Source organism: Netta rufina (assembly GCF_964035555.1).
Source record: "Netta rufina genome assembly, chromosome: 15".
Lineage (NCBI taxonomy): Eukaryota > Metazoa > Chordata > Aves > Anseriformes > Anatidae > Netta > Netta rufina.
The window spans coordinates 1,607,185-1,633,900 of NC_140138.1; the positions used below are offsets into that span (position 1 = coordinate 1,607,185).

Sequence of the window (26,716 nt, forward strand, 5' to 3'; positions counted from 1 at the left end):
CAAAAGTTGAATTAGTCTTCAGTTTGTGAGTAGCATCGCCCGGCTGGCGACAGAATTTTTTTTCTCTCCGACGAAAAAGATGACTTCTGTCATCTCCGCTTCAGCGGAGATAACGTTCTCCGTGAAGCAGGCTTTGCCTTAACATGACTGTCTCTCCGGTCGGCCTCGGGCCGCTCCCTCACTCCCTCAGCGGCTCAGCCTGCCGGCTCCCCTGGTCCCGGGCCTTTTCGCACCGAGCCCGGCCGGGAGGAGGAACGGGCGGCCTCCTGACAAGCAGCCGACGGCCGCAGAACCGCCGGTCCCCGGCGCCTCAGCGGGGCGGCGGCGTTGAGGAGGCGCGTTACCGCGGCGGGCTACCGACGCGAAATGGCGCCTCCCGGCCGCCCCGCCACGTCCCCCTGGGGGTCTCCCTTCCCCCCCCCACAAGCTCCGCTGGGCGCTCCCCGCGCCATCCATCCTCGCTGGTACCACTGAAGGCGCTCGCCGCAGAGCCTGGCGGGCACCGCGCCGTCCCTCAGTGCCGGGCGGCGGGCAGAGCGCGCCACTCCCGGGCGGCCCGTCCCGCCTCGACGGACGTGCATCCTGCTCCCCGCCCGCCCTCGGCGGGCTGCCACAGCCTGCCCCGGGCACACCTTCCCCTTCTGCAGGGCGGGGATGGCGGAGCCCCGCGCTCACGGCACTGCCCCGGCCGCAGGGGGCGGCGGAGTGGAAACGGGCGGGGTAAAGTTTCTCCCGTGCTCGCCCCGTCCCTCCCTCTCGGGGCGCGCACACACACACACACGCACGGAGACACCTCTGCCTTCGCAGGCGGCCGAGGAGCACTTTTGAAAATTATTTTCTTTCCACACCCAGCCCGCGTCTGACATCATTTCTGCAGGAGGGAGGGCAGGAGGCAGCCGCCGCCGCCGCCGCCGCCGCCGGACGGTTGCACCCGGGCGGAGAGCCGCCGCCGGCCCCCGGCAGTGAGTACGGCCGGGCTGGGCGGGGGACGTGAGGGGCTGGGGCCTGGCGCCGGCACCAGGACCGGACGGGACGGGAGGTGCGTGAGGGAAGGGGGGAGCCGCTTTGCAACTGGGGGGAGGAAGAAACCGCGACAAAAATACGAAAATATAATCGGGGGGGGGGGCGTTGTTTACTACGCTGCCCCCCTCCGTCCCGGCCACGGAGCTCGACCCGGCCGCCCCCCAAGGGGCTGTGTGGGGCCGGGCCGGGCCTCCTGAAGTTCGCCGTCTCTCTTCTCCGCTCTTTTTTTTTTTTTTTTTTTTTTTTTTCTCGTTGATGGGATTTGAAAGGAGTTTGCGTACACTACGGTAAGATTGGATTGTTTTTGGCAGCTCACCCCCTCTAGTGGAAAGAAAATACATTTATATATAATTCAGTGCAGATTTGGGTTTATGGCATTTTTGCCAGTGCTAGGCGTTTTTCCACTTGAGTCGAGCTACAGGTCCAAAAAGCCATTCTGTCTGTCCCGTTGGTGCTTTTTGCAGCTGTGATGCCCGGCTGACACCTGGGACATTAACGTGCTAGGTACTGGAGGGGCCATTCAGCTTCAGCAGCGCGGGCTGCTCGTGGAGCTGGGTATTCCATCTGAGAGGTCAGCTCCTTGTTTGGACATCTCTGAGATTAATACTGCACAGCTCGCCTTTCCCTGACTTCCCTGGGGCTCGATCAGAGCCCACTGCCACCAAGAAATCTGCCGCTCAGTCTCTCTGTTAAATTCTTGGCAGAAATGCTTTGTTCACATGGTGCAGGGAGGTGGTGTGGTTTGGTTTGGTTTTGTTTTGTTTTGCTTTGCTTTTCAGCACCTGAGAATACTTTGGAAATGATGAGTAATTACTGCAGTTGAGCATCGTAGAAGTATCTGACTTCATAGAGGTGTGTGGAGAAACCCTCGGGATAGCTATAATCTGCACATTTTGATGTGTAAAATCACATTTTCTTAGAGTTTTTTAGGAGTTTTAGAAATAGGGTTGGAGTTTTAGAACTAGGGTTGGCCAGTCTCCATCAAAAAAGAAAAAGCAGCACTTTCTCTTCCCTTACTTTCAGACTCCTTACGTCCAGTGCTGGTATGTTAACTGTGTAAAGTAAGCCTTCTTGCCTGCCTGAGCAGATATTTTTGCTGTCAAATGAAAAATACCCTGTAATGACACTTCCATCTGGACCTGCTCTATGACTTGAATTTTGGAAGCTTTGTTGCCCAGGCAGTGTTGGGCAGTTCAGGAAAAGGGCTGCCGGGACAGATGGCAGGTGGCTGCAGAGGTGGGCAGGCATGTGATGAACACACGCAAGTGGTTCAGCATGGGGAAAAAGCCGAGGCGCCTTCTGCATCCCATTGTGAACTTGTAAAATCAAGCTGGAGAATGGATACCTGTAGGAAGGTTCCTCCTCTGTGCTGAATAAAGATGCATACAGGTTTTGTCACTTCAGCTGCATGGCTGATGTAGGTTTTATCAAGTAAGCTGCATACCCAGCCAGGCCGGGCTGATTTTGAGGAAACCAGGAATTATTCTGCTAACTGATTAGCTGTCAACATTAAGTGTGAAATGAGTGAAATGCATTAATACCATGAAATCTCTTCATTGGTTTCTTGTTAGCATACTCCTTCAGGAAAGAAAACAGTCTCTTGATATTATTTCAAATAAAAACAACACAATACTAGTAGGCAAGACACTACTGGTGGTGTATGATTTATTTGTGATCTCTGAAAGGAATTCTGTCATAAACACCCAAACAGTGTTGGTTGTGTTGTGGGTCTGCCAGTGAGGAAAAACACTGTATGCTATTTGCTTACACAGATTTAAAGCCTTGCTAATAATGGAAGTTGTTCAACAGACAGAGCAGGTTAAGACTGATGGCTGCTCTTGGCCTTCATATTCTCAGACAAGCTCTATTGCAATTCTCAGATGCCATAGTTACTGTTTCTGGCCAACGCTGCTTAAAAGAAATCATCTTCAGCTTCATCTTGTACTCAGTGATGGTTAACGATTGATCATGCCTTGATTTATTAGCATTTCTTGCTTCCCAGTTGTTTTGTATCTTTCTGTCACTTCCATTTTCATGCCTTTTATTTTGTGGTGTTGTTTGTCTCAAGGTTGTTAACCGTCTTGGGTTTGAAGTTCCTACAATGATTAGAAGAATGTTGAACTGATGAGTCCCATATTGGTATTTAGAGGAGCAAGACCTTCCTCTGTTTTTGCTAAATATATTAGTTGTAGTCCGTCTCCTTTCATAATGCTGTTTTCCTGTCCATTTAAAAATGAGAGGTATTTAAAAATGAAAGGCACAAGGAGACTTTTTTCTTTTTTTTTTTTTTTTCACTTCTCTGGTTTGTGCATATTCTGGTTTTGCACTTAGACTTTGTGTTCTATTTGTGTCTAGAATGTCATGTAAGACATGATACCACCTCATAAATCACTACAAGAATGCTTTTAATTAGAGATAAGTAGGTCTCTGGGGACAAGGTTTTTGTATTGCTAGCCAGCAGAAGATATTCTTTCCAGGTCCTACTGCCACATTCCTGTTGGAAGAAGACCCAGCAGAAAAAGGCACTGTTTTATACAGGAACTAATAAGAAAGAGATTTATTCTGAAGTGTACCAAACACTTTATATATAAAATCCATATAATATTTCAACACAGCCAAATTTGAAAGTGGAAAGGAATGCACGTCTTTTATTGAAATCACATTGGTCTCAGATGGAAAGCAGCGCTAAGCCACAGCGCTAAGGAATTCCATTCATGGAGCTGTTGGAGCTGTTCAACATTTGTTAGGTTTTGTTTGTTGTTTTTTTTTTTGTTGTTTTGTTTTGTTTTTTGTTTTTTTTGATGCTCAAAGCAAACCAGTGATCTTTGTGGTGTGGTCTTGGTATTTACTGTCTTTGTTGAAAGCTTTACTATTTTAGAAAGGAGATAATTTTGTAGCATATATCTCACTGTATCAGGTGATGCTCATGACTTCATCAGGAAGATAAGCATCTCAGGTTTTAGAAAACAGATCTGGCTGGGTGGGATTCAAGAGAAAGCCTGATGGCCTGAATTCATCCATCAAAGGAATTATTATTTCTTCACTAAATAAGGAAAATGTAATTACACCTTTTTATGTTGCCTGTGAAGTTTCATGGGCAGGTTTAATGATGGTATGTGCATGCCAGATGAAGCCTCATAATTTGGGTGTGACCTTAAAATACAACCCTCTGGCTGTATAGAGACATTCACAGGAGTCTGTAGGTTGAGCAGAAAGTGGACTGACTCAAGCACCCTTTGGAGATGGCTATAGGATATATATTTGTGGTTTACTTCTCTGGTTCTTAAACACTACACCTTGTCTGGAACTGCACAGGGTGCAGACAGCAGAGGTGGGCGGTCTGAACACTCCCTTGGGTGCCCAGTGCAGGCACAGAAGGGGACACATGCCCTTCTTCCAGGCAGAAGTCCCTGGTGCTGCTGCTGAGCTATGCGTTTTTTGGGCTCACCTGGTCTGCAAGGCTGGCAGCCCTCAGTCCGTGGAAGCTGTAAACCAGCAGCATAACTCAAACTCAGAACCAAGCCAGGCATGTAAGGGCAGCCCACCCGGCACAGGGGGCCGTGGGGTGGATCGCTGTTGGGGCAGGAGGTGGCCAGGCTCTGCTGCCACAGAGCCATGCACCTGCCGGGTGCAGCTCTGCAGCAAAAGTGGTGTTAGAAGTCCTGCTGATCTTGAAGCTTCCCTTTCCATTGCAACAGTTACAAAGTAGCATGTAAAAATGGTGTTCTGAAGGTTGATCCACTGGAACAGGCTGCCCAGGGAAGTGGTGGAGTCACCATCCCTGGAAGTCTTCAAAAGACGTTTAGATGTAGAGCTTAGGGATATGGTTTAGTGGGGACTGCTAGCGTTAGGTCAGAGGTTGGACTCGATGATCTTGAGGTCTCTTCCAACCTAGAAAATTCTGTGTGATTCTGTGTGATTGATTGCTGGGTTGAGTATTAAATCCGGTCACATGCCACGGTGTTGCTGTGAGACAAAACAGTAGTAGTGGGGGAAGAGTTTGCTTTCTGTTCTATAGCCAACTGTTCTACAGTCAATAGAGATGTTATTTTCACACTCCTGATAGATGATGTGTAAACCCTGAAATAACAAAAATCCAAATTTCTCAATACAGCGCTAGTCATAGCCAAATCAAAACAAGCAGTTTGAAAATGTTACAACAGTGAATGCAACACATTTAATTGCTAGCAATTTCCATAGAGCATCTGCCAAAGTTAAAACAATATCAGCTTTCATTTCTACTGAATTAAACACATTGCTTTCAATCTGGAAAAACAGACCTTTTCTGCCTTTGTTTGTTGGTTAATTAGGTGGAACAACATAAATCACTCAAGCTGTTCTGTTGTATCTGGATTAGTCTTTGGATAAGCAGAAGTCTATAGTCAGTAGAGCCCAGGTTCTTTGTTAATTCTGGAATTAACACTGCAGGTTTGGTTATGCTTGTTTGTCTCTCCCCTCTCTCCCCTTTTCTCATTTTCTATTTTCTTTTTTGTTTCTTTACTTTTTTTTTTCTTTTTTTTTTTTTATTAGATCAGACAGATGACACATTTAAGCTGTCAACCCGATGAAAAAGGTCTGGTGTTACACGTGGTCTGTCCCTCCCTGCCCCGATGAGGCACCGAGTGGGGGCAGCCTCAGCACCGAAACATGGACACGCAGTGTCTCAAGCAGGGGTGAGGCCTGGCCACACCTCAGTTCAGTTACTTGCTGCAGGAGCAGGTTCCCAGGCAGCTTCCCACAGCTCAGTAGCTCACTGGAGTACCCCATCCATGTCCCTGTCCCAGCTGCAGGTGGCTGTGTGCTCAGCCCCTGGACCTGCGGCAGGATGGTGCCAGCAACCTGCAGTGAGCTCTGCAGCCGCGCACCAGAGCTGCCAGTGCTGGGAGGCAACAGGGGCCTGTGGAGCACCTTCAGGAAGAGGTACAGGCCTTGCTCGTTGCAACTTTACCACCCACCCGAGAAATTAATCCTGCCTTAAAGCCGCTTGCATGTTGCTGGTCCCATGGTTGTGTCCTGTGTTACTCCACTGCACAGATCTATGCTTGGCTTTGCTCCCAGCAGCACCTGAAGTCTTTGAAGGAAAGAAAGGAATCCAGCAGTGCTAAGGCCATGTGTATCCTGCTAAAGCATGTTGCAGAAAATATGGAGACCCAAACCAGGCTGTTGGCAAAACCTTCATAGGTGTACCCAACTGGAGGGACCTCTCGGGTCAGCCCTACTCCCCAGCTTATTCCCACTCTATCACTTAATCCCTGTTTGCGAAGGCAGCTCTTCTATTTATTTATTTTTTTTATTGCTGTGGTAATGATAATGTTGTTCCAAGAACCTGAGAGCTCTGAGAGCTGTAATTTCCAGCCTGAATGTGCTCACACCTGATTTATAGCCATTTATTCTCATCTTTAGGTTACATGGTTCTTTTTCCTTCTGTGTGTCTGCCTTGACCTGCAAGCAAGCACATTGCCAGTCTGTCTTTGTCTTTGGAGGTGAACAAGCCAGAACGAGAAGTTCTTGTCTTGTTTAGCTTAGGAGAACTAGCCTGTAGTACTTTTAGACCAGCTTGATTGTTAGGAGGGTTTTAATGTATGCCACAATTTTGTTTATACTGAAGTGGTGTCTGGAGTACAACTTAGAGCAAACTGGCTGAACAGAAAGATTGTATTTAATGCCTGAAATGGGATGCGTGGGTGTTTTCCAAATTTGTGAGTATACAATTAAGCTCTACACATACACACTTAAAGGTATTTAGTAGTGTTTTTTTCATGGCTCTGTGAAAGAGAAAACATGCATGTGTTGTAAGAGACCCAAACCTGTAGTATACAGGCAGTTCCTTCTTTGAAATTACTGCTGGATTTTCTCAATTTTTGCCTCTTGAGAATGGATCTCTTGAACAGAATGCTGCCATGGGGCATCTTTCATTTAAAAAGCTAGCATTTTTCTAAAGGCATGTGACTATTTAAAACTGAAGGTGAATGAGCAGATGGTGGAGGTCACAAGCAACAGCCACGTAATGGGAATGAGAGGGGAAGTGTAACCCTTCCAGGTGTTACAGCCACATACCTTACACCAGTGTGCTTTGTGTTGGACAGGTTAAGTCTGAGATTAGGATCTATTGTAAATGCGCAGGTACATGACAGCTTTAGGGAAAAAGCAGAATGTATTCTTCTCAATCAATTTTTTGATTGATTTGTGAGGAGGGTGCTGGTTTGTGGATCTGTCCACCTGGTATAGGTAGCTGGCTTGTATAATTGCAGCTTTTTACCCGCTAAATTTTCTTCTCAGCACGTGGTAGCTGGGACACTTCTCTTCCAGCTCTTGCTGGAGCATTTGAATACATCTATCTTGAGTCTTTTAAGCCCAAGACTCTTTTCCAGGATTTTCAGGTAAGGTGTCGAAAGGCTCCTTCTCCCTGTGAGTGCCACTTCCCCACACCACAGCAGAGCATTGTGCTAGTGTTTTCCCATACACCCTGCCTGTTTTCTTTTGCTCTTCCCACAAAGGCTCCATGGCAAAGCGACTTTGTAGTGCAAGGCCACAGTGAAAGGAGTGGTATGGCAAGTCTAAACCCAGTCTGAACTTGTTTGCAAATAAATGACTGTCAGAGTTACAGAAGTGGCAGCAGCACTGGCATCCCTAGGTCAAAGCCTTATTAAAAGCATTCCTAAGGAATTAGAAACATCAATTTCTTTGGTTCTCAGTAGCTAGCAGCTAGATAGCCAGTTTTGCTGCAGTTTTTTTTTCTTGTTTTTGATTGGAAAGGTATGGGATAGCAGGGTTATAATTTCCCAGACCTCAGAGTTCTGGTTTAATAGCACAGATCTGATAAGGAGGATATGCTGAGAGTGGAGGAAGTCCAGGGAAGATCTGCCAGGCCTCACTGGCAGACTGGTAAGCATGGTCTGTCCTGCTTTTGGTAGTGGGGTTTCTGAGGAGGAGCTAAGATTTAGCATGAAATAGGTGCTTCAGGATCCCCTCACACCTAGGTCATCAGTAGGCCAAGAACATGAGATTATTCACTGTAAGTTTACTGTTCTCCAGGCAGTCCCATACCATGGACAAACATCCAACTGCCATAACAAAAGGTTTTATTAAGCTGTGGGTACACATTAACGTTCACCTTGGTGCAAGCAAACAGCAGACCTCAGGGCGTTGGTTTCAAGGCAAGACTTCCTGAAAGAAGTTGGATAAAAACCCAGGTCACACTGTATTGTGCCAGTTTGTCTCCAGGCCCCCGTACTTCACTGTAAAATCCAACAAGCTGGCACTCTTAGCTGCTGAGATTGAGGCTTTTTAAGATAGCCTGCTGCAAGGGCACCAAAAACATAGATCTGGGGAATGATCCTGTTTTCATTTTTTGCCATTGGATCAAACAGACAAATATTGTAGTCCAAAGAGAAGAAGCTTTAGAAAATGTTGTGAATTCAATTTTTGTGGTATTGATTTCTTTTTCTTTTTTTTTCTTCTTTTTTTTTTTCTTCTTTTTTTTTTTTAACGGAACAGCAGTGGTTGTATATTGAGAACATTGTTTCATTTCCTTCTAATTTCCTCGCTTTGTGATAAAGGACTTTGAAAAATAGCTGTATGTATAAGGTTCCTTTAAGTCAAGTAACACATTTTACTACCTATTACTGGAAAAATTACTCTTTCCTGTCCTAGCTGATGGGATGCTATCTACAGAGCCAGAGTTCAGATGTATCCAAGAGCAAAGACACATGTACATTACATACAAGTTACAAATTACATACAAATCTTCAGTTCATAGACCTAAGGGGATTAATATAAGAATAAGCATTCTGAATCTTTTTAGATTTTAAAAGTTTGCATCTGACTAGTTCTACAGTATCTTCAATTCCCTGATAACAGAATACGAGCACAAATGGAGAGACTGCCACATTTGCTGGTAAACCTGTATTTTAGCTGCTGAATTACACTTACAAATAAGACTTTAACAAATGTGAAAACAAATTTTTCTTTGCAGGTTGTACATCTGTGCGCTCTAACAGTAGCAGCTCACTTCATGCACCAGAGAGCTATCAATGTGTTTTTCAGGGAATATCAGCAGCAGAGTCTTTACATGCAGTAAATCTACATGCAGTGTTAGTTTTGTGTTAGACAAATGATCCAATGAGAATTAATCAAATGATGAATTAATGTATGGATACTACCACAGACTGTGAATAGGGCCAGTGTATACAGTCATGGGCCACCAGTATTTCATACACCACTAGAGGTTGAAAATAAAAGTGTAACTGGTATGTGAAGAATTAAGGAAGTGATATTCTCTGCATCTCTAAGAAGTTTTAATCCAGTATCACTTGAATGAAAAAGCAGTTGGCAAGAGCAAGCAGTAAGTGTGACTGGAGTTTGTATAAGTGGTTTACCAGGAGGTAACTGCATAGTGGTGGCGAGGAAAGGTGGCTGCAGGAGGCTGGTGGCACCTCCTGCATAACGAAGAAATTAACTGGAAAAAAAGCTCGTTAGCAGAGAATCGAGCATTAAAACCATGCTGTGGTACGCAGTCTTATGTGCTGGTTGGCTTGGAGAATATCGAAAGGACAAAGTGTAGAAAGGAAGTATGAGTTTGAGGATTATTTGCCTTGTTTTAAGGAACATCACTCAGTAAATTGTAGCTTGTAATGTTGGTGTTTTCATTTGTTAAATTAACTTGGGCAGAAGTAAGGAAATTGGAGTGAGTTGTTTCAACTGGTATAATTGTCCTCTTGATGTTAAATTTCCTGAATTTCTTGTCTTTTATGTTGTTTAATATTTAGGCATTAGAGAACTGTTGAAACCCTCAAAACTTTTGATAGGCTTGCTCTCTGAAGTTACTCCACTTTTGGCTCCAGTTTGGGGAACCACACAAGAAAAACAGAACCCTTTGTATTTGGTAAAAGAAAAAAAAAAAGTGAAAATGTTTACTGTGTCAATCCATTCCTTGTAAACCAGGGAATATTATGGACCTTTAGAGACAATGGTACAGGTACAACATTCACTGACTCCTGAGTTGTGTCTGTGTCATGAGATGCCTTGGGATGTGGCAAGAACTCAGAGCAGAATGAAGTGCTTATCATGTAAATCCAAACGTCTTATGATGCATCACAAGATGACAGGCTTCTCATGAGACCAGAATACAACCTTTTTCTCCTAGCTTCACAAATACAGTCTTAATTATAGCACTGAGGGGCAGAAGAATTGCTAATTAAGGAGGCTCGCTTTGATTCGGTTTTACAGTGGTGACCTTGAGAAAGTTCAGCCGAATTGAATCCTTGAATCCCAAAGACCTGCTGGGCTGGCTATGAGGAGTAATCTCGGCTCAGAAGGCTGCAGTACGCTGACCTGTTCAGCAGGATCCCCAGCCCCTTCGCTGGGGTGTGTCTGTTCAGCACACCCACCGTGGGCGACCAGCAGTCTGCGTGCCCAGCTGCCATCTGCACCGAGCAGGAGCTGTGCTGTGGGTGCTCGCCCTGCTATGTGCTGCTTCCAGATTTTCTCTGTGTGGGAGCTCAGGTGAAGATGAGAAAAAGAAGTCATCTTAGGAAGTGAGCGAAGGAGGCGGTGTGGTGGGAGAAGCTCTGGTCTTCTCAATGCAGATGAGCATGGGATAAACAGACCGTATGATGTACATGCTTCTCTGGTTGCAAAAACTAAGGATGCACAAACATGAGAAATAGCCTGGTAGCAAAATGGAACCACATGGGATGAAATGAAAGCACAGCCTGTGGAGATCACATCTGAACTGGAAAGTAGTGATTAACCTTCTGCTGAGCTGGCCAAGGCAGAGCTTTCCTTTTTTCTTGCATGCTGTACTAAACAGCAGAAGAAATTCAAATAGGCATGCCTCTTTGTACTGCTGGACATTAAAGATAAAGTTTATCTTAGAGATAAAATGAAGCTTTTTTTTTGGAGGTGTAGGGGTGGAGCTTGACATAGAGAGGCAAGCCAGTTTTTGCTTACTACACAGAAACGTTGGGAAGCGTGGACTTGATGCCTTTTTTTTTTTTTTTTTTCTTTCAGCCATGTAGTTCTGTGAGTGTTGTATTGTTTTATCTTGTAAAAATGAACTTGCCTCTGCATGTCTTGAAGGCCCTTAGCCACCTCTTATAAAGCACATCATATCATGCTCTAATACTGCAAGTGGAAATTACTGCTTCCAATACTACTGTATCACTGAAAAAAAAAATAAAGATAACTCCAACTGCTGCATTTATGCTCCCTGGGCAAAATCAGGCAGCATTAGAGTGTTACCCAGGAACAGTTCTTTTGCATTAATTGAAAAAATGTTTGTTAATATAACTGGCCTTCTGTTTTCAATGTGTTTTATGCAAGTGTCCCGCAACATAACAGCATTTGTGGGAAACCTTATTGCCACAGCAAATCTGGATGTGTTCAATAGGATTCTCATAACTTACTCTTCCTGGATTCAATGGTAGGACGCACTTTTAGCTCGGCTGGACCTGTACATTTGGTGTTACCACATACTTTGTGGTGTTAAATGCTGAGTCTTGCAACTGAAGAATTCATATTGTCATCCAACGTAACTCTTAGCACAATCCCAGCATCTCTTTTTAATGTCAACTGCAATGAAGTAAGTCATATTTTAAGCTCTCTGTTCTCACAGCTTTGCTGGACTTTCCTCCAGTGATGCAGTACAGGGTATCCTGAAATAGGTGCTGAGTGGCAGGAGAGCAGAGCTGGAGGCGCCTCTGGAAGTCTCCAGTCCGGAGCCCTGCTCCAAGCATGGGGTTGGCTCAGGATGCTTTAGGCCTTGCTTCAGTTGACTTACAAAGATGTCCAAGAATGGAGAACCCCCAGATTCTTGGGCTCAGTTCCAGTACTTGATCGTGCTTATTGAATATGTTAAAGCATTTTTTTTACGATTGGATTATTCCTTGTTGTAACTTGCGACTGTTGCCTCTAGTCCTTTTGTCGTGCATGTCTGTGAAGAGTGGCTCCATCGCCTCTATAAAAAGATATCCGTAGTGAGTCCAAAAAGCTTTTTTGTGTTTGTGTAGAAACTATTAAAATAATTGAAACCAATTTGGAGAAAGATGAATAATATCTTTTGCATCATCCCAGTCTCTGTTCATGCTTCAGGGCAGTGTACTTAAAATTTAGAAATACCTTGACTAGAGAGCATCATGCGTATCACTTCAAATGATAGGAAGTACGGGTGATTCTACCCAGAAAGCTTTTGATCAACACAAATACTCTTACCTATAATCAAGCAACTGAAACAGGAAAGATGAGCAATTTAAGAGTAAGAATCCTGGCAGAGCAAGAAGCCTTTTTATAGCAGCATGCACTAGCACTGGTAGATAGGGCAGTGCTTCCACGTCTGCAAAAAAAGGAAATGAAAAAATACTTCATAATCCTCTGTCACATTACACATCGATACCAAAATTTTGTTTGAAAAGTCTGATCGTTTCTATGAATCTTCTTAACATAGTTGTTGGTAGATTCTTGTTTATATGTAATACTATGAGGTGCTAGAGCACTGGGATTTAAAAAATGTGTTTTCTGTTCTCATTAGTAACCACTTTTCAGCAATATTTTTTCCTGGCTGCATATATATTAAATATAAAAGGTAGAGTTTTAATCTAACCTGAACTGCTGGTGGTTCTGCTGAGCAGAACTGAGCCAAGTTAAACAGCAGAGCAAGCTGATCTGTTCCAGCAGGTACCCTCCATTTTGAGAAAGGGAGGCAAAAAGCAGATGTTGATTTCGCTGCCAGGTGGCACGCTGCTGGCTTGGCAAGCTTCAGCAGGCATTCAGACTGCTGCTAAAAGCTGGAAACAATTGTGAGCCTGAAGAGAACCCTTGAGGAACAGTTAGCAATGAATAAGAAGCAGAGAGGACTACAGCTAGCATGCAGACCAGGATGCTACCAAAGCATTTTGATAGCAATGAATAATTAAAACACTAAGAATTCTGAATGCAAATGCAAACAGCGTTCTCTGAAATTCTCCATGCAAAAACTTAAGGACATAATTTGCCAGCTCACAAGAGAGGAAAGGAGGTGCCTTCTTCTAGGAGAGGTGCCCAGGCAGGCTGCTCTCAGAGGACCAGGGGAGGAAGAGCTTCTTACTTAGAGAGTAAAAGAATCTTGAATATCCAAAATAAACTTTTAAATCCCAGCTTTGTCTGGGCTGAAGTAGGACTGGTTGCTAATGGGCCGAGAGGTGAAGTCTTTTCTGCCTCAAGAGGGGTGTGGATACTGTAGGAGCTCCTGCATCAGCACCAGCTGCATCGTAGGAGAAAAGGAGAGATTGAAATCTGCAGGTCTTCCTCTGCTCTCCTGGGAGCAAGCAGTGGTTGTCTTCCCTTAGTATGAACGACCTGGGTTTGGTCTCTCTGCTTCCTTCCCCCCAGGGCATTTAATACCTGTATCTGTGTGCGGTTGCTGTTGTACTGTGTGCTGGGTAGTTGTAGCAGCTCATGAAAGGAGCCAGGCCAGCAAGCCAGGAGGAAGTGTCTAAAAATGGCTGTTAGGAAGGTTATTTAGAAGAGAAGCATGAAATTGCTCTTACTGGCCTTTGTGGTTTTATTTTGTGAAAACAAAACTGAATGCTCTTTCATTTAATCTTGTCTTTATTTGGGAGAAACATACACTGTCTTCTCATCACCCATACATGTTTATCCATCCTGTTTGAAACACTTCTGTTTATGGCTGAAAGCAGTAAAACAAAAACATTCAGTTGATTGAAATTAAGTGGATTTTTTTCTGGGCTGGCAGGTCTCGATTTTAGAAGATTGGTTTTAATTAGGTTACATTTTCTCTGTCTCTCTTAATTCATGACACATCACGTAATAAGATATATTGTTAGCCTTAAAATAATAGAGTGCAATTTGATTCTCTCTCCTTATAGGGCAGATGACTTGCATTATTGTCTGCTTAGATGCCATCTGTGCAACAAATGAAACTCTGGAAAAAAACTAACCACAAGACAAGAGAGTGCAGTGAGAAGACTGGTACATTTTACAATGAAAATATTTTGATGTGGCATTATACAAAACCACAAAATATCTTCCTTTCCTTCTTCCTTCCTTTCATTCAAGTAAGGCTCAGTAGAGAGCCATGAATGACATTTCTAGAAGCAGAATGCGGCTGGTAGATTCAGAAGATCTTGAGTCATGTGGTGGAATCAGCTCTTTGGAGGAGGTTACCACTTCTGGTTCTTGTTGTGGCTGAAAAGGCAAGTTTAATAGCGAGAAAGTTGGAAGGGGTAAAAATTTGACTAGCTGCTTTCCTTGTTTTAGGATTTGATGTAGCTTTCCAATGCAATCATTCAAATTAGATGTAGAAGTAAATTTCTTGGATCATTTTCTCAAAAGCTCTTTAACGTTGTTTGGCTTTTTGCTCGTTAAACACGGTGCTGCAGCGAAGTGCTATCCTGCAGTGCAGAGGGTGAAGGATTAGTCTGGAACTTCTAGTCTGTATTTAGCATGTTTATATGCTGTCTGTTAACTTTTTGTTAAAGTTTTGCAGAGTAGTTGTATTTTGGACTGATGAGAGTGCCTGTAGAGCTGCTATTCTCTTCAAAAATGCTGTCAAAGTAGTCCTTTTATTTGGTTAAATTCTCCGTCTGCATTACTTGCGCTATGTGTAGTCTGTGAGTGTAGCACACAGCAGTAGGGGAGAGAGTGTTAGACATGAAAAAAATAACATATTTTAGTGTGTTGCATGGATATGATCATTTGACATACAAGAAAATTTCAAAAGCTAAGGAAGTGGAGAAACATACATTAATGTACTGATGAGTGATAACATGCAGATAGTGACACAGATGGTACACATTAAATACAAAGAAAATATCAGCAAAACTGGGGATTCTTTGTAGAATATTGCATATGATAATTGTTAAGAATTTATGTACAATAAGAAAAAGATAACAAATATGCCAAGCAGTTGCATATTCTTATCTGTTAATAACTAGTTTGCCATAGCTATTTGTTATCTGTCCATAGATTTCCTGGGGATTTCACATCAAAAAAAGTTCCCTTGTGCCTAAGTTTTTTTTATTTCTTTTTCATTTGAGATTTGAAATGGGCTATATAAGGTAAGAAGATAAGAGGGGCACTAGAGACAGTATTAAGTTACTGAACATGAAATAACTAACTGGATTGTTATGCTGCTAACTGATTTATTCCACTCTATCTGTCCGAGAAATTTATTGGAGAAAATGGTAGCCCTAAATCATTCACCAGTGGGTAAAACTTGTGACTGTATGAACAAAAGACAACCTGTGTGAAGCCTAAGGTACAACACACCTGTTCCTACACATAGGAGGTAGTTCTTTACACACTTAATTTTGTTTTATCAGCATCCTATTGAAATCTGCAGTTCTTCCTGCTTTGAAAGCGTGGTGAAAACAGGACCAAAGCCAGTGAAAATGCCAGGACTAAAAACAGGACTAAAGCCAGGACTAAAACAGGACTAAAGCCAGTGAAATTCTGGCATCAAATGAAAATGAGGCCATAGTTTGAAAAGTACTTCTCTAAAAGTCAACATGAAGGAGTGTTTTATACCCTTGCTGGAGAAGCTTGCAGAAACTTCTCTGTTTGCTCACTGCAGCCATCTCACTGGCATATTACCTAATACACCTCTTGGCTTCACTTCAAGTTGAGCTTCATCTTAACACCAGTGGTGCTGGCTACCTGTCACAGGTAACAAACTGAAAGCTGTAACACTGATTAAAAGTCTGATTAAGTGAAATCTTGTGCCTCTGGAGACAGAATGTGTGCTCTGGAGCTGAACTGCCTGCGATGTTCCGAACAAACAGCATCAAACACACTCGTGATGACTGTGACCACTCACAGCCACTGTGAAATAGTGTAATGACAGGTTGAGCAGTTAACAGCTTTTAAAGAATGATCATATATACTCTTTTTTTTAAACAGATCTATCTTGGACTGAAGTCTCCTCAGCTCAAGGATGTTGATTCTTCTGGCTTTCATTATTGTGTTTCACATAACTTCAGCAGCACTGCTGTTCATCTCAACTATTGACAATGTATGTGTCATTTCTTCTCTTTGTCCTTCAAACACCCAGGTTTTTCTTTGTTTTATACAATGTACTCTTACTTACAGAATTTCAAGTTATTTTCTAGGTATGTTTTGAATCTTAAAGGTCTTCCACCAACCTGGTAGAAGAACAAAAACATGTATAAGAAAAAAAAAAAATCTATTCCCGAGGTTTGTTCTTGTGTAACACTTAAAATCATGCAACTAAATAAAGAGGTGGCAGCTTTTCTTCAAACCAGCCTCAGATGAGGATAATTTCAGACATGAATTTAACTGTCTATATCCACTTGAAGCGATTTCAGCACAAAGTTTCTGAATCATGCAGCTTTCTTTTCAAATTTCCTTTTTATTTTTGTGACCAGAAGAAATTTATCTTCCAATGTTTATATCTAACTCTCAATCTGAATGACCTCTTTCTGAAGCACAATGATTGGTCCTCTTAACAGTGCACTGGAGTCTTTATTTCTTTAAGAGATTCAGTGAATACACAGGCTTGACAAAAAAAATTGTCTGCTTGAAATACATTACCTTACTCACTGAAGCCGGTTTCAATCCCAGTCTTTCCAGACACTATGCTCTAAGTGAAATGATGTATTAGCCACAACTTTGTGTTGCAAAATTGTACAGACTGAGTTGTTATTTTTCAGTCAGGTGGTTGATTGAGTACGTTGAAGTAGGTCATTAACTGAGCACTAAAACCAGGTTGTCTTAACCTGATCCTTTGGATATTTAGAAAGCTAAGACAGTGGACAAGTGAATAATTCTTAGTTCAGGTCTGCTAGATTAAAAAAACAACAAAAAATTGTTATAGAAGTACAAACCCACACACTCTGCTTTGTGTCATTGACTACTTTAAAACAACTGCAAACTTAAACTGTGTAACTACCTCCTATTACATTATATCACCTTCACGGGTTTTATGTTGTCATGAAAATCATTTTGAAAGGATTAAAAAGCATTCAAAGCTGAAAAAATCATATATTGGACTGAAATTAATCACTTAGACTGAAAAAAAAATGGCTTAGTACATCTAGAGAAAGTAATGCTTTTTCCTAAAGCCAGTAATCCAGTGCTACTATGACACATTTGGCTGCTGTCGTAATACGCTAGTGTTTTTATTAGTGTATTGTTTGCTAAGCTGCATGGTATTCTGTGAGGTTTCTGGAATGTCTGCATAAGCAGCAGATGCTACCAGGAGTCATATTTAAAAGTCATATTTTTCCAAATCTAGTCAAAGCAAAGGCCTGGGTAGCTATTGGAACTGGAACGGATTTCCTGAGGAAATGCCACTTTTGTGGAATGCTTGCTGTATTTCCCAGGCTACCAAAAAAATCTGTTCAGTCACTGTAGTTCTCTTTTGCATTAAATGTTAAAAGACCAAACCAGAACTACCACAGGGAGAACTTGTCACTGCCAGTCAGATGCCATAGTCTACGGACTGCATTTGCACATTGTCAGCACAGCTTCATTAAGTTGAGATTAGTTCATGTCAGTGCCAGGAACCAGAAAATGTATAAACAGGGCTTCTGTTTCACCTGCATATTACCCTGCTATTTCCCAACCCTTTAAAGAGCTGTGCATCCCAAAGAGGGTATTACGGATGAACAAAAGCATCATTGTCTAGATATCTTAAGGAGCGAGCAATCACCAAACATCCAAGATTTCTGTCCAAACATAGAAAATCCCTTGTGCTTCAGGACTGCCATCTATTCTATCTATTCCCATTTATTTTATTTTTTTTTTTTTTACCTTACACAGCTCTAAAATGAAAATGATACATAAATAAGGAGATACCTTTTATTCCAAAATACCTAATAAATAAATATGGAAACCTCAGAGTTGTCTGGCTTTAAATTCCTCATGTTCAAACAGATAGCAACTGATGCAGCCTTTAGTTTCTTGGTCACTAGATGACTCAGCATGAAATTTATCAGGAAACATGTAGAAAGACATCTGATACCTTTTCTCTGCTTGTTACTCCCCAAATCCAGATCTCAAACAGGGGTACTGAGGCTTTCAGTTCTATACTGAGAACACAAACTTATTTTCTAACTCCTGAAGCTGTTGGCTTCCCCTCCCATCTAAAGATACAGTAGAGTAACACCTTTCTTGCCCTCACTTTCTTGATACCTAACCTGTATGAATGCTTTTAAGCACATTAGAATTGAAATTTAGTTTGAGTGGTTAAGTAGCAAAATGAACATTGTTCAGTTGTTGCATCTGATCAGGAGCCACTAGGATAACTAAGGAGGGAAGGTTTTTTGTTTTGAAACACTTCCGTCCCACCCCCCTATTTTTTATTTTTTAATTTATTTTTGTGTAAGAGCCCTTTGCTTTTATTTTGCAGGCCTGGTGGGTAGGAGATAATTTTTCTACAGATGTCTGGAGAATGTGTACCACAAACACTAGCACCTGCAGAGCTATAACTGATCAATTCAGAGGTGAGTATTTCTGCACGTGTATGTCGCGGTTCCATTAGTGGGAGATTGGTAAAATCACTGCAAAGTAATACATTTGTTCAAAAAAAATGCATATGCTAACTGCTCCTGTTTTCTAAAATCTTTAGTAGTGGCTCTTTGGAAAAGCCAGCTACTGCAACAGTTTCTGTAAGAGGAAAACAGAAAAAACTGTAGCCCAGGACAAGAGAGTAAACACAAACAATTGTGAATGAGTGCCAAAGTACTCTTACTCTAGATCAGGTAAAAACAGTGAAGTCATCTGAAAGTGGCTCTGCAGTGATAGAAGTTGCCTCTCAGAACTGAAGTTTAGCTTTGAAAGAACATGAGAGTACTGGCTGCTTTACAGGGATGGGAGGAAACTAAGACTGTAATCTGAAGTTTAACAAAGATAAATTAACACATAGCACAGCCTAACTTACCCTGCTTCACCAAAATAAATATTTTTTTTATTCTCAAGTGCTACATTTGCTGCATTCCCACACTTTCAGTCTTTGTGTATATTAACGAAGTAGATGAAGAGCCATATAGCTTTAAAGTAACTTGGCTGCTTGAATGTCAAATTGGCTTAGGGCATATCCATACTGCAGTGAGACAATCCTGCTATGCACAGGCCTATCTAAAGTAACGTGAATTACCCCATGCTTGGGGTAGGTTTGAATTACTATGCATTCATTGAAATTAGGTACCAGAACTAGGTAGATTAAATGTAGCTCAGGTATGTCTGCTGTTCACAGACGTGCTGACAGCTATGCTAAAGCAGAGGTGCTATAAGCAGCTTATCTCTGCAGGTCGGCTTGTCCATATCATTGCAGCCAAGTTACGCAAACTAGCTGCATGTTGTTAAAATTTTATTGGTTATTTTAGCTCCTAGTTATAAAGGATGATTGGCAGGAGGAAAAACCTGTAAGGAATCTTTTGTGCTGAGAGTGGCTCTCACATCTGGATACTTCTTATGGAATAGAGCTGTCTTCAGCTCTGGTGAGAGGCCTGGTTCTGCAGCTGCAAGTCACTTTGGACACCTGGCACTTCCACTGTGTTTTTAGTATATAGAGGGTAGAAAAGGATGCGGTATGTGAGAATTAGTCTATCTGGGGTTTTATTCAGAGTTATAAAAAGCTTTTAAGTCTTTAATCCACTGGCTGTATTACAGAATCACAGAATCACAGAATTTCTAGGTTGGAAGAGACCTCAAGATCATCGAGTCCAACCTCTAACCTAACACTAGCAGTCCCCACTAAACCATATCCCTAAGCTCTACATCTAAACGTCTTTTGAAGACTTCCAGGGATGGTGACTCCACCACTTCCCTGGGCAGCCTGTTCCAATGCCTAACAACCCTTTCGGTAAAGAAGTTCTTCCTAACATCTAACCTAAAACTCCCCTGGCGCAACTTAAGCCCATTCCCCCTCGTCCTGTCACCAGGCACGTGGGAGAACAGGCCAACCCCCACCTCGCTACAGCCTCCCTTGAGGTAGTACTAAGAAAGCAGAGAAGGGCCCTCCTAGGCAACACATGACCAACTGATTTGCTATATGAGCTGAACTCCTGTTTAGAGAACATAGCTCTGCCCCTCTGCTCATTGCAGGAGTAGGCAGAGAGAGAGACTGTGTTTTTAACCAAGGTTGCTTTTGTTTTTGCAGAGTATCAATCAATTCAGGCTGTTCAGGCCTCCATGATCCTATCTACTATTTTCTGTTGCGTGGCATTTCTGGTTTTCATTCTTCAACTCTTCCGTCTAAAGCAAGGAGAAAGATTTGTGTTAACCTCTATTATCCAGCTCCTGTCATGTAAGTGATTTTTCAACACTTGTGAATTTAATGATTACATGAAAGTAGGAAAGGGAAAAAGGTTTCCAAAAGAATGAGCTGCATGAGTAATCTGTAGGGCTCTGGAGGTCATATATTCTCCTGCATATTTGTTTAAAAATGGAACTGCTCCATTCTGTACTATTTAGTCAGTTAAAACAAGGATAATATCACAGATCAGAAGTAAAGTAATTTAAATTTTGAAGGGAAAATATCTAAGATTCTGAACATCTCGATAAAATTGAATAACTCTGCAATAGTTATAGGCAGGTTCTTCCTTAATTTTTGTTAGTCCTTAAAACTATCCAGATGTTTAGAATCATTTTGTGTTCTTTGCAAATGACATGAATACACAACAGCACTTCACATTTAGTTCCTGCCAAAGAAATGGAAAATGTGTCCTGAAATGCTCCCAGTTTAGTCTGAGAATGGAAAATAAGTGTTTGCAGAAAAGGACACTGGTGGAAGTCAGTGAATAGTTATGCATATTGACAGTATCGAAGGTTACTAAATCTTGCTGTTTTATTTCTCCTCTAGGTCTGTGTGTTATGATTGCAGCTTCCATTTATACAGATAGGCATGAAGAACTGCACAAGAGCAATGAATATATCCCTGAAGTTTCTGAAGGCCAATATGGCTATTCCTTCGTCTTAGCCTGGATTGCATTTGCCTTTACTCTGATCAGCGGCATTATGTACCTAATATTAAGGAAGCGTAAATAAATGTCAGCAGCTAGTTATTTCTGTCACTACAGTACAAAACCAATTTCCAATAACCATTTTGTATATAATCATTTACATGGTTTTGTAGTAAAGGTATTGTTTCTCTAAAAATGTACTGTGTTCTTGATATGAAACAGAATACCAAAAAATGGCAGGTTTAATGCAATGCCTGGCACCAGCAGATCAGGGGGCTGAGCAGGACAGAGGCAAGTTTTTTTTTTTCCTTTTTTTTTTTTTTAAAACATATTTCATCATCATCAATGGCTTTCTGTTTACTAGGCATTAACAGTTTGTTCTTGGCTTCTGCCAGATTACAAATAAAACCTCTGCAAATTAATTTGTAAGCAATATGCTAACCATATTCCTGGCCCAGATCTAGCCCTTTGGGATGGGAAAAATATAGGGGAGTCAAAAATTAGACCAAAATCACAGTGCAAAAGCAAACAATTTTAAAAGCCCAAAACTGCAATCAGCATGCCTGTTCTAGCAGAAGACTAGTGTTCTGCTATTTATAACATGCAGTAAGTGTCATCGAGCTTTTATTAAAACCACTTGCTTTGCAAAAGTAAACAACTCCTTTTTGTACTCCAGCAAATCATTCTCTTGATTCTCCTTCACATTTCATTTAAGCATTCAGAGCCTTTGGCAAGAGAAGTTACCAGCAAATGCAGTGTACAACTTGGGACTGGAGTAGTCTGAGGAGTAAGAGATATTCCACTCAAGTCCTATATCCCTCTATTTTTGCATTGTGCAGTCTTTCTGGGGGAAAAAAAAAAAAAGAAAGAAAGAAAAAATGGCCAAAGTCAACATGTTTATTACACTGGGCTTTGATTAGATAGTAATTTCCTGGCTAATATATCATTTACAAAAGCATTCCCTGAGTCTGCCCACTAGGAAATTGGCCTTTACCAAACTAATTCTAAATTCTTTTGTGGATTTTACTTGAAAAGGAAAGAAATCAGAGTGTAATAGTTTTGTTTATGAGTTCCAGGATAGTTTTTCAAAATAAAACGACTTGGTGATTTTTATTTCTCAATAACTTTGTGAGAGAAATCTCTACTGTAATACCAGGCTTAACTGTTCAGCAGTATAATACTAGCTTTGGCTAATGGTGATTTCAGAGTTTGGAGACCAAGGTGGAGAATAAATGAAGTTGCTTTTTCTGGTTAGTCACAGTTTTGATGTTTAAATACAGATTTGACTTTGTAAAAGCACTAACCATGTATTTACTTCAGTATGTTCTCTACAGCTGGCCCAATACATAGGCAATAAAAAATAAATAGGTCTTGGATGAGGTTTTACACTTAATACAGAATAAAGTTGTTATTACAAAATAGCGTAGCTCTATTAAAGTTGATAACTTACGCTGTTATATATCAGCTGATGGTTTGACCCATTCCTGCAGATAATTCATCCTTGATTTCTCACAGAGTAAAAGTTCAGTTACAAAACTGAACCGGTATAGGAATGGTCTCCAACACGACTAATAGAGATGGAACTAACGATAGTTCCATCTCTATTCCTTGAACATCCTAAAATGCTTTGACATGTAATACTTATCTTAGGGAGCGAAGAAAGCCCAACAAGACTGGTAAGAAATTACACATGTAAGTAGAAGAGCAAATAAAAGTAATAGTAGTTAAAAAAAAATGCAATAAATCGGTTTGAGCAAAATGCGTTCTCACCAGTCTAGAACGACACTAGTATTTTGTCAGTTTTTCTTTCCCTCTTAGTGTGAACACTCTGAAATTCAAGCATTACTACCCTACTTTTTAAAAGTGTTTCTACAGTTTGCTGAATACATTTCAGATTCAAAGCCTGAATTTTGCTAGCAAGTAGAATTTGTTTTAAATAAACAGATGTAGGTTTAAGGCTAAGAGTAGATAGAGTATAAGCTAGACATTTTGCTAGCCTTATTCAAACATGAAATAGTACGACAAAAATTCTAAAGCAAATAGGGATTTAAACTTTTGTATCTAGAATATAGTTCTATAAAACTATAACTTAAGCTACTATGACTCGAAGAGATGCTTCTTCAGTTTATTGCCTTGACAATGCTTAGGTCATTTATAGAATGAATATTTAAAATAAAGATGTATATATACCTGAACTCAGCTTCAACAGTAAAAGTGCAGTCCCTTTACTTAGAAATGAAAACCACGCTCACTGTAGCATACAAACAGCAGCATATACATGATTCCACATAGAACAGATGTGAATGTTCTAAGTACCAAGAAAATGCCAAAAAGCTTGGATTAGAGTTAATGGGATAAACATACTTTAGGATATTATTTCTACCTGATGTGCCTCTAAAATACACAGTTTTCTATGCTCTATATATTCTGAAGCTGTACATGAAAATAAAGTTAAAACAAATTATTGTACTGTAATAGCAAGCTAGATACATTTAGCAGTTTGACCTTGTTTTTAATTTTGGGATATATTTACACAATGCTGGATGAGAAATAGTTGAGTATTTGTGTGAACAGGTAAAATTAAATTCTTCCTGCCTGTACTAGAACCATAAGCTGGTTATTTTTGTCCTTTGTTGAAGGCCTTTCAGGGTAAGCAGAGAAAACATTAGTGTATTGAACCATGTAAGTGCATGGCCCCACAAGAATAGCTATTGAATAATGCAACATCCACACCTGCTGTGATAGGAAGATTACTTGTAAACTCTCTTTTCCTCATTTGCAGAAACAGCTGTGCATTTAAGATTATTCTGAGTGCCTTGACTATGTGAGAGATGTTAGAAACAAGCCAGTGCTTCCATATCTGCTGCAGTCCAAGCTTTGGGTTTGCACTGAAATGACAGAAGTACAGATGGGTTCCTATAGATTGTTCTAAAGCAAACCCTGTTCCCCTCCCTGCAACTCCACAGAAACAATTTCCCAAACTTCATAAAACTTTCAGCATTCTAATCATAGTGGACAAAAGGGAAAAGTCCAAACTATTAGAATATAACCTAGCAGTTGTGAATCCACCTTGACATTTTTGCCCTCACGAGACTCAAAACTCACTGCAAGTAAGAATATAGTAATTAATAATGGAAGAATAGAAGACCAGTTCATAAGGTAGTCCGGGACTGAGAGAGAGGAGTTATAGATTACCACAGAATGATCTGTAATCTCCACATTTCTTTTTAATCAAATGACAAATTAGTACTTCTTTGGGTGATAACCTGCCACTGGAAGTGAAAAGGTCCTTGTTTTGCCTGTTTTCTTCCAATGTGATGCAGAACTACTATTGAGGTTTTCATGGAGAAGACACAAATTATAACTGGGTAGGGGAGCACACTTTGGATCAACTTCCGTTAAGTGTCCATGACAACAGTTGCACATAGGCCTCTTCTAGTTTCAGGATTCTGAGGAAGAGCAGTTTTGCTGGTTTTCAGCAAGCTCTGGAGAAGGAAGGATCCTTGGCAGTGGAGGTTGATGTGGAAACTGCTTGAAAGTCTAGGCACCAAAACAAAAGCAGTTGTTATTTAACAACAATAAGAAGAAGCCAAATGCACTAATTTTTATTCGTACAAGCTTGCCTTCACGTAAATACATAAACTTCTGAATTATTACTGTCTATAGTTTCCAAGCTAACAAGTGTTAGAGATTATCTCATGTTTGCATATTGACATTCAGAAACCAAATGTCAGCAACATGCTACCTTCCCAGTAGGTTTTTACCTGAAGTAGAAAATACTCCTTGCATGCTCATAATAACAACTTAGGAAAAAAAACAACCAAACAAAAACTTGTGTGCTATTGAAGGGAGTGCCTTACATCTAGAGGGATATTTGTTTACCATGGATCATTGCTAACTAACTGAATTTCTGAACCTTTCCCCCATTAACAAATTCAGAAAACAAAACAAAACAAAACAAAACAAAAAAAAAACATGCATGTACGTAGTCGCTTAGTTTTAAAACAGGTGTATGTTGCATGGCTGAGTAAACCAGCAGGCACTGTCACAAAATTAAACTATTATTATCATTTTCAACACATATGAAACAATCCTGATGATGTCTGGACTGTATCATGTAGTGCAGATGTTGTTCTATTTTACTGCTGTTGCTTGGAGAAGAAAGCTTGTGTTCTATTTCTCCTCCAAAGCAAACAAACAAAACAACAACAAAAACCACCAGTACCAAACAAGTGAAACTGTATTTTTAAGATTCAAGTCAGCAAATTTGAATCAAAAACAAATACCCCCCCAATAAAATAAAATAAAATAAAATAAAATAAAAAAAGCAGTTGTGCTGCTGTCATAAACGCTAAGGTTCAGAAAACTTCATTCAAACTGAATATGCACATATTAATACAAAGGACAAAGTAGGAATATAATGCCTGTGTTCACTGCTTCACAGATTCAACCTTTTTAACATATTATAGGCAAGAGGTAAAATAAAAGAGGTACTATATTCTCTCTCTCTTTTTTTTTTTTAATATGTTACTTTACATAGTTTTATTTACTTTTTAGTAAAATATTTTCAGCAGCAGAAGTCATATCCATGATTAAATATCTGTGTTGAAGAATCAAAACTGTTTTGTTCATAGAGTAAAAATTTAAATCCTGTTAGCAAATAATGTTTTAACACATTTTTAGTCATGACAAATTTGGAGGAGGGAGAAGCAGAGGGGAGGAAGAGGAAATGGGAAGGGAAACTGGGACAAGTTTAGGGGTTAGGATTTTTTTTTTTTTTTTTTTTGGGGGGGGGGGGGTTCTAGCCATAATACTTCCTAGCATTACTTATTTGCCTGCTTCTGTCAAAGTTTTTACTATTCTTTGAGCATTACAATAGAGCCTCCTCGTGGTGAAAGAGCAGCCCGCTCCTTCAAAGCCCAACTACTTAAACACCATTCCTTTCCCATTTGAAAATATCTTTTAACATGCCATCCAGTTCTAAAGCATACTGCAATACGCAAATCCACAATTAATACCGTACTAAGTTTGAGTAAAATCATTTGAGTTTGAAAGTAACTCATTTGATACTTGTTCTCCCAGCTTTGGGAACCCTTAACTGAGGCACACTGGCTTTGAATGCCATTAGTTTGGTAAAAATTTCTGATCTTTTTCTCTGCTCTGCAAACAAGAAGCAAGCTTTAAAAACTATTTTTCTATCCCAATAAACTATCATAAGACAGCTTTACTATACAAAGTAAGGATTTTACAAATGATTTTTCTTCACAGGTTGTGACTTTTTCCCTGTTGTGAGAAGTGTCAATTTCAGGCTAATATTCCTATCTTTACAAATCAATCCACCAAGCAAAAATTTCTTCAAACTGGCAGACTGCTTAGTCTTAGTTAACAATAATCTAGCTGGACTAAACTGTAAGTGAAACAGAATCAGTCATCCTGAATCCATGTAACCACTGATTTTTATCTTCCAGTCATAGATACTAGATGGATACTACTTCATCCCATACAGAATTAACTGCAAATTTCTTCCACCAGCAAAACGGCTTTCAAATTGTTCTCAAAGACATATACCTGTTATCAAAGCTGTGAAACCAACTAAAAGACACAATACAGATGTGTGGATCCAATAACACATTTGTTTAGATTTTTCACGTCACTGGATTTAAAAATTATTCTAATATGGAATGTGCTTAGTAGTGATTGCAAAGAATCTGGACCCAATTTAAAATTAGCACAAAACAAAACCACCAAAAACTAGGCCTACCTTCACCAGAAGT

At 40.8% G+C, this 26,716-nt stretch overlaps 1 protein-coding gene across 1 annotated transcript; it reads left to right on the plus strand.

Moving 5' to 3' along the window:
* The first annotated feature begins 828 nt into the window (after nucleotides 1-828).
* Nucleotides 829-23,303, plus strand: EMP2 (epithelial membrane protein 2). The gene is made up of 5 exons (XM_084295635.1): nucleotides 829-962; nucleotides 15,919-16,030; nucleotides 18,389-18,482; nucleotides 20,141-20,287; nucleotides 20,843-23,303. Exons 2-5 carry the CDS (start codon nucleotides 15,953-15,955, stop codon nucleotides 21,025-21,027), a joined length of 504 nt encoding a protein of 167 aa, XP_084151761.1. The 5' UTR covers nucleotides 829-962; nucleotides 15,919-15,952; the 3' UTR covers nucleotides 21,028-23,303.
* Nucleotides 23,304-26,716: the final 3,413 nt, after the last annotated feature.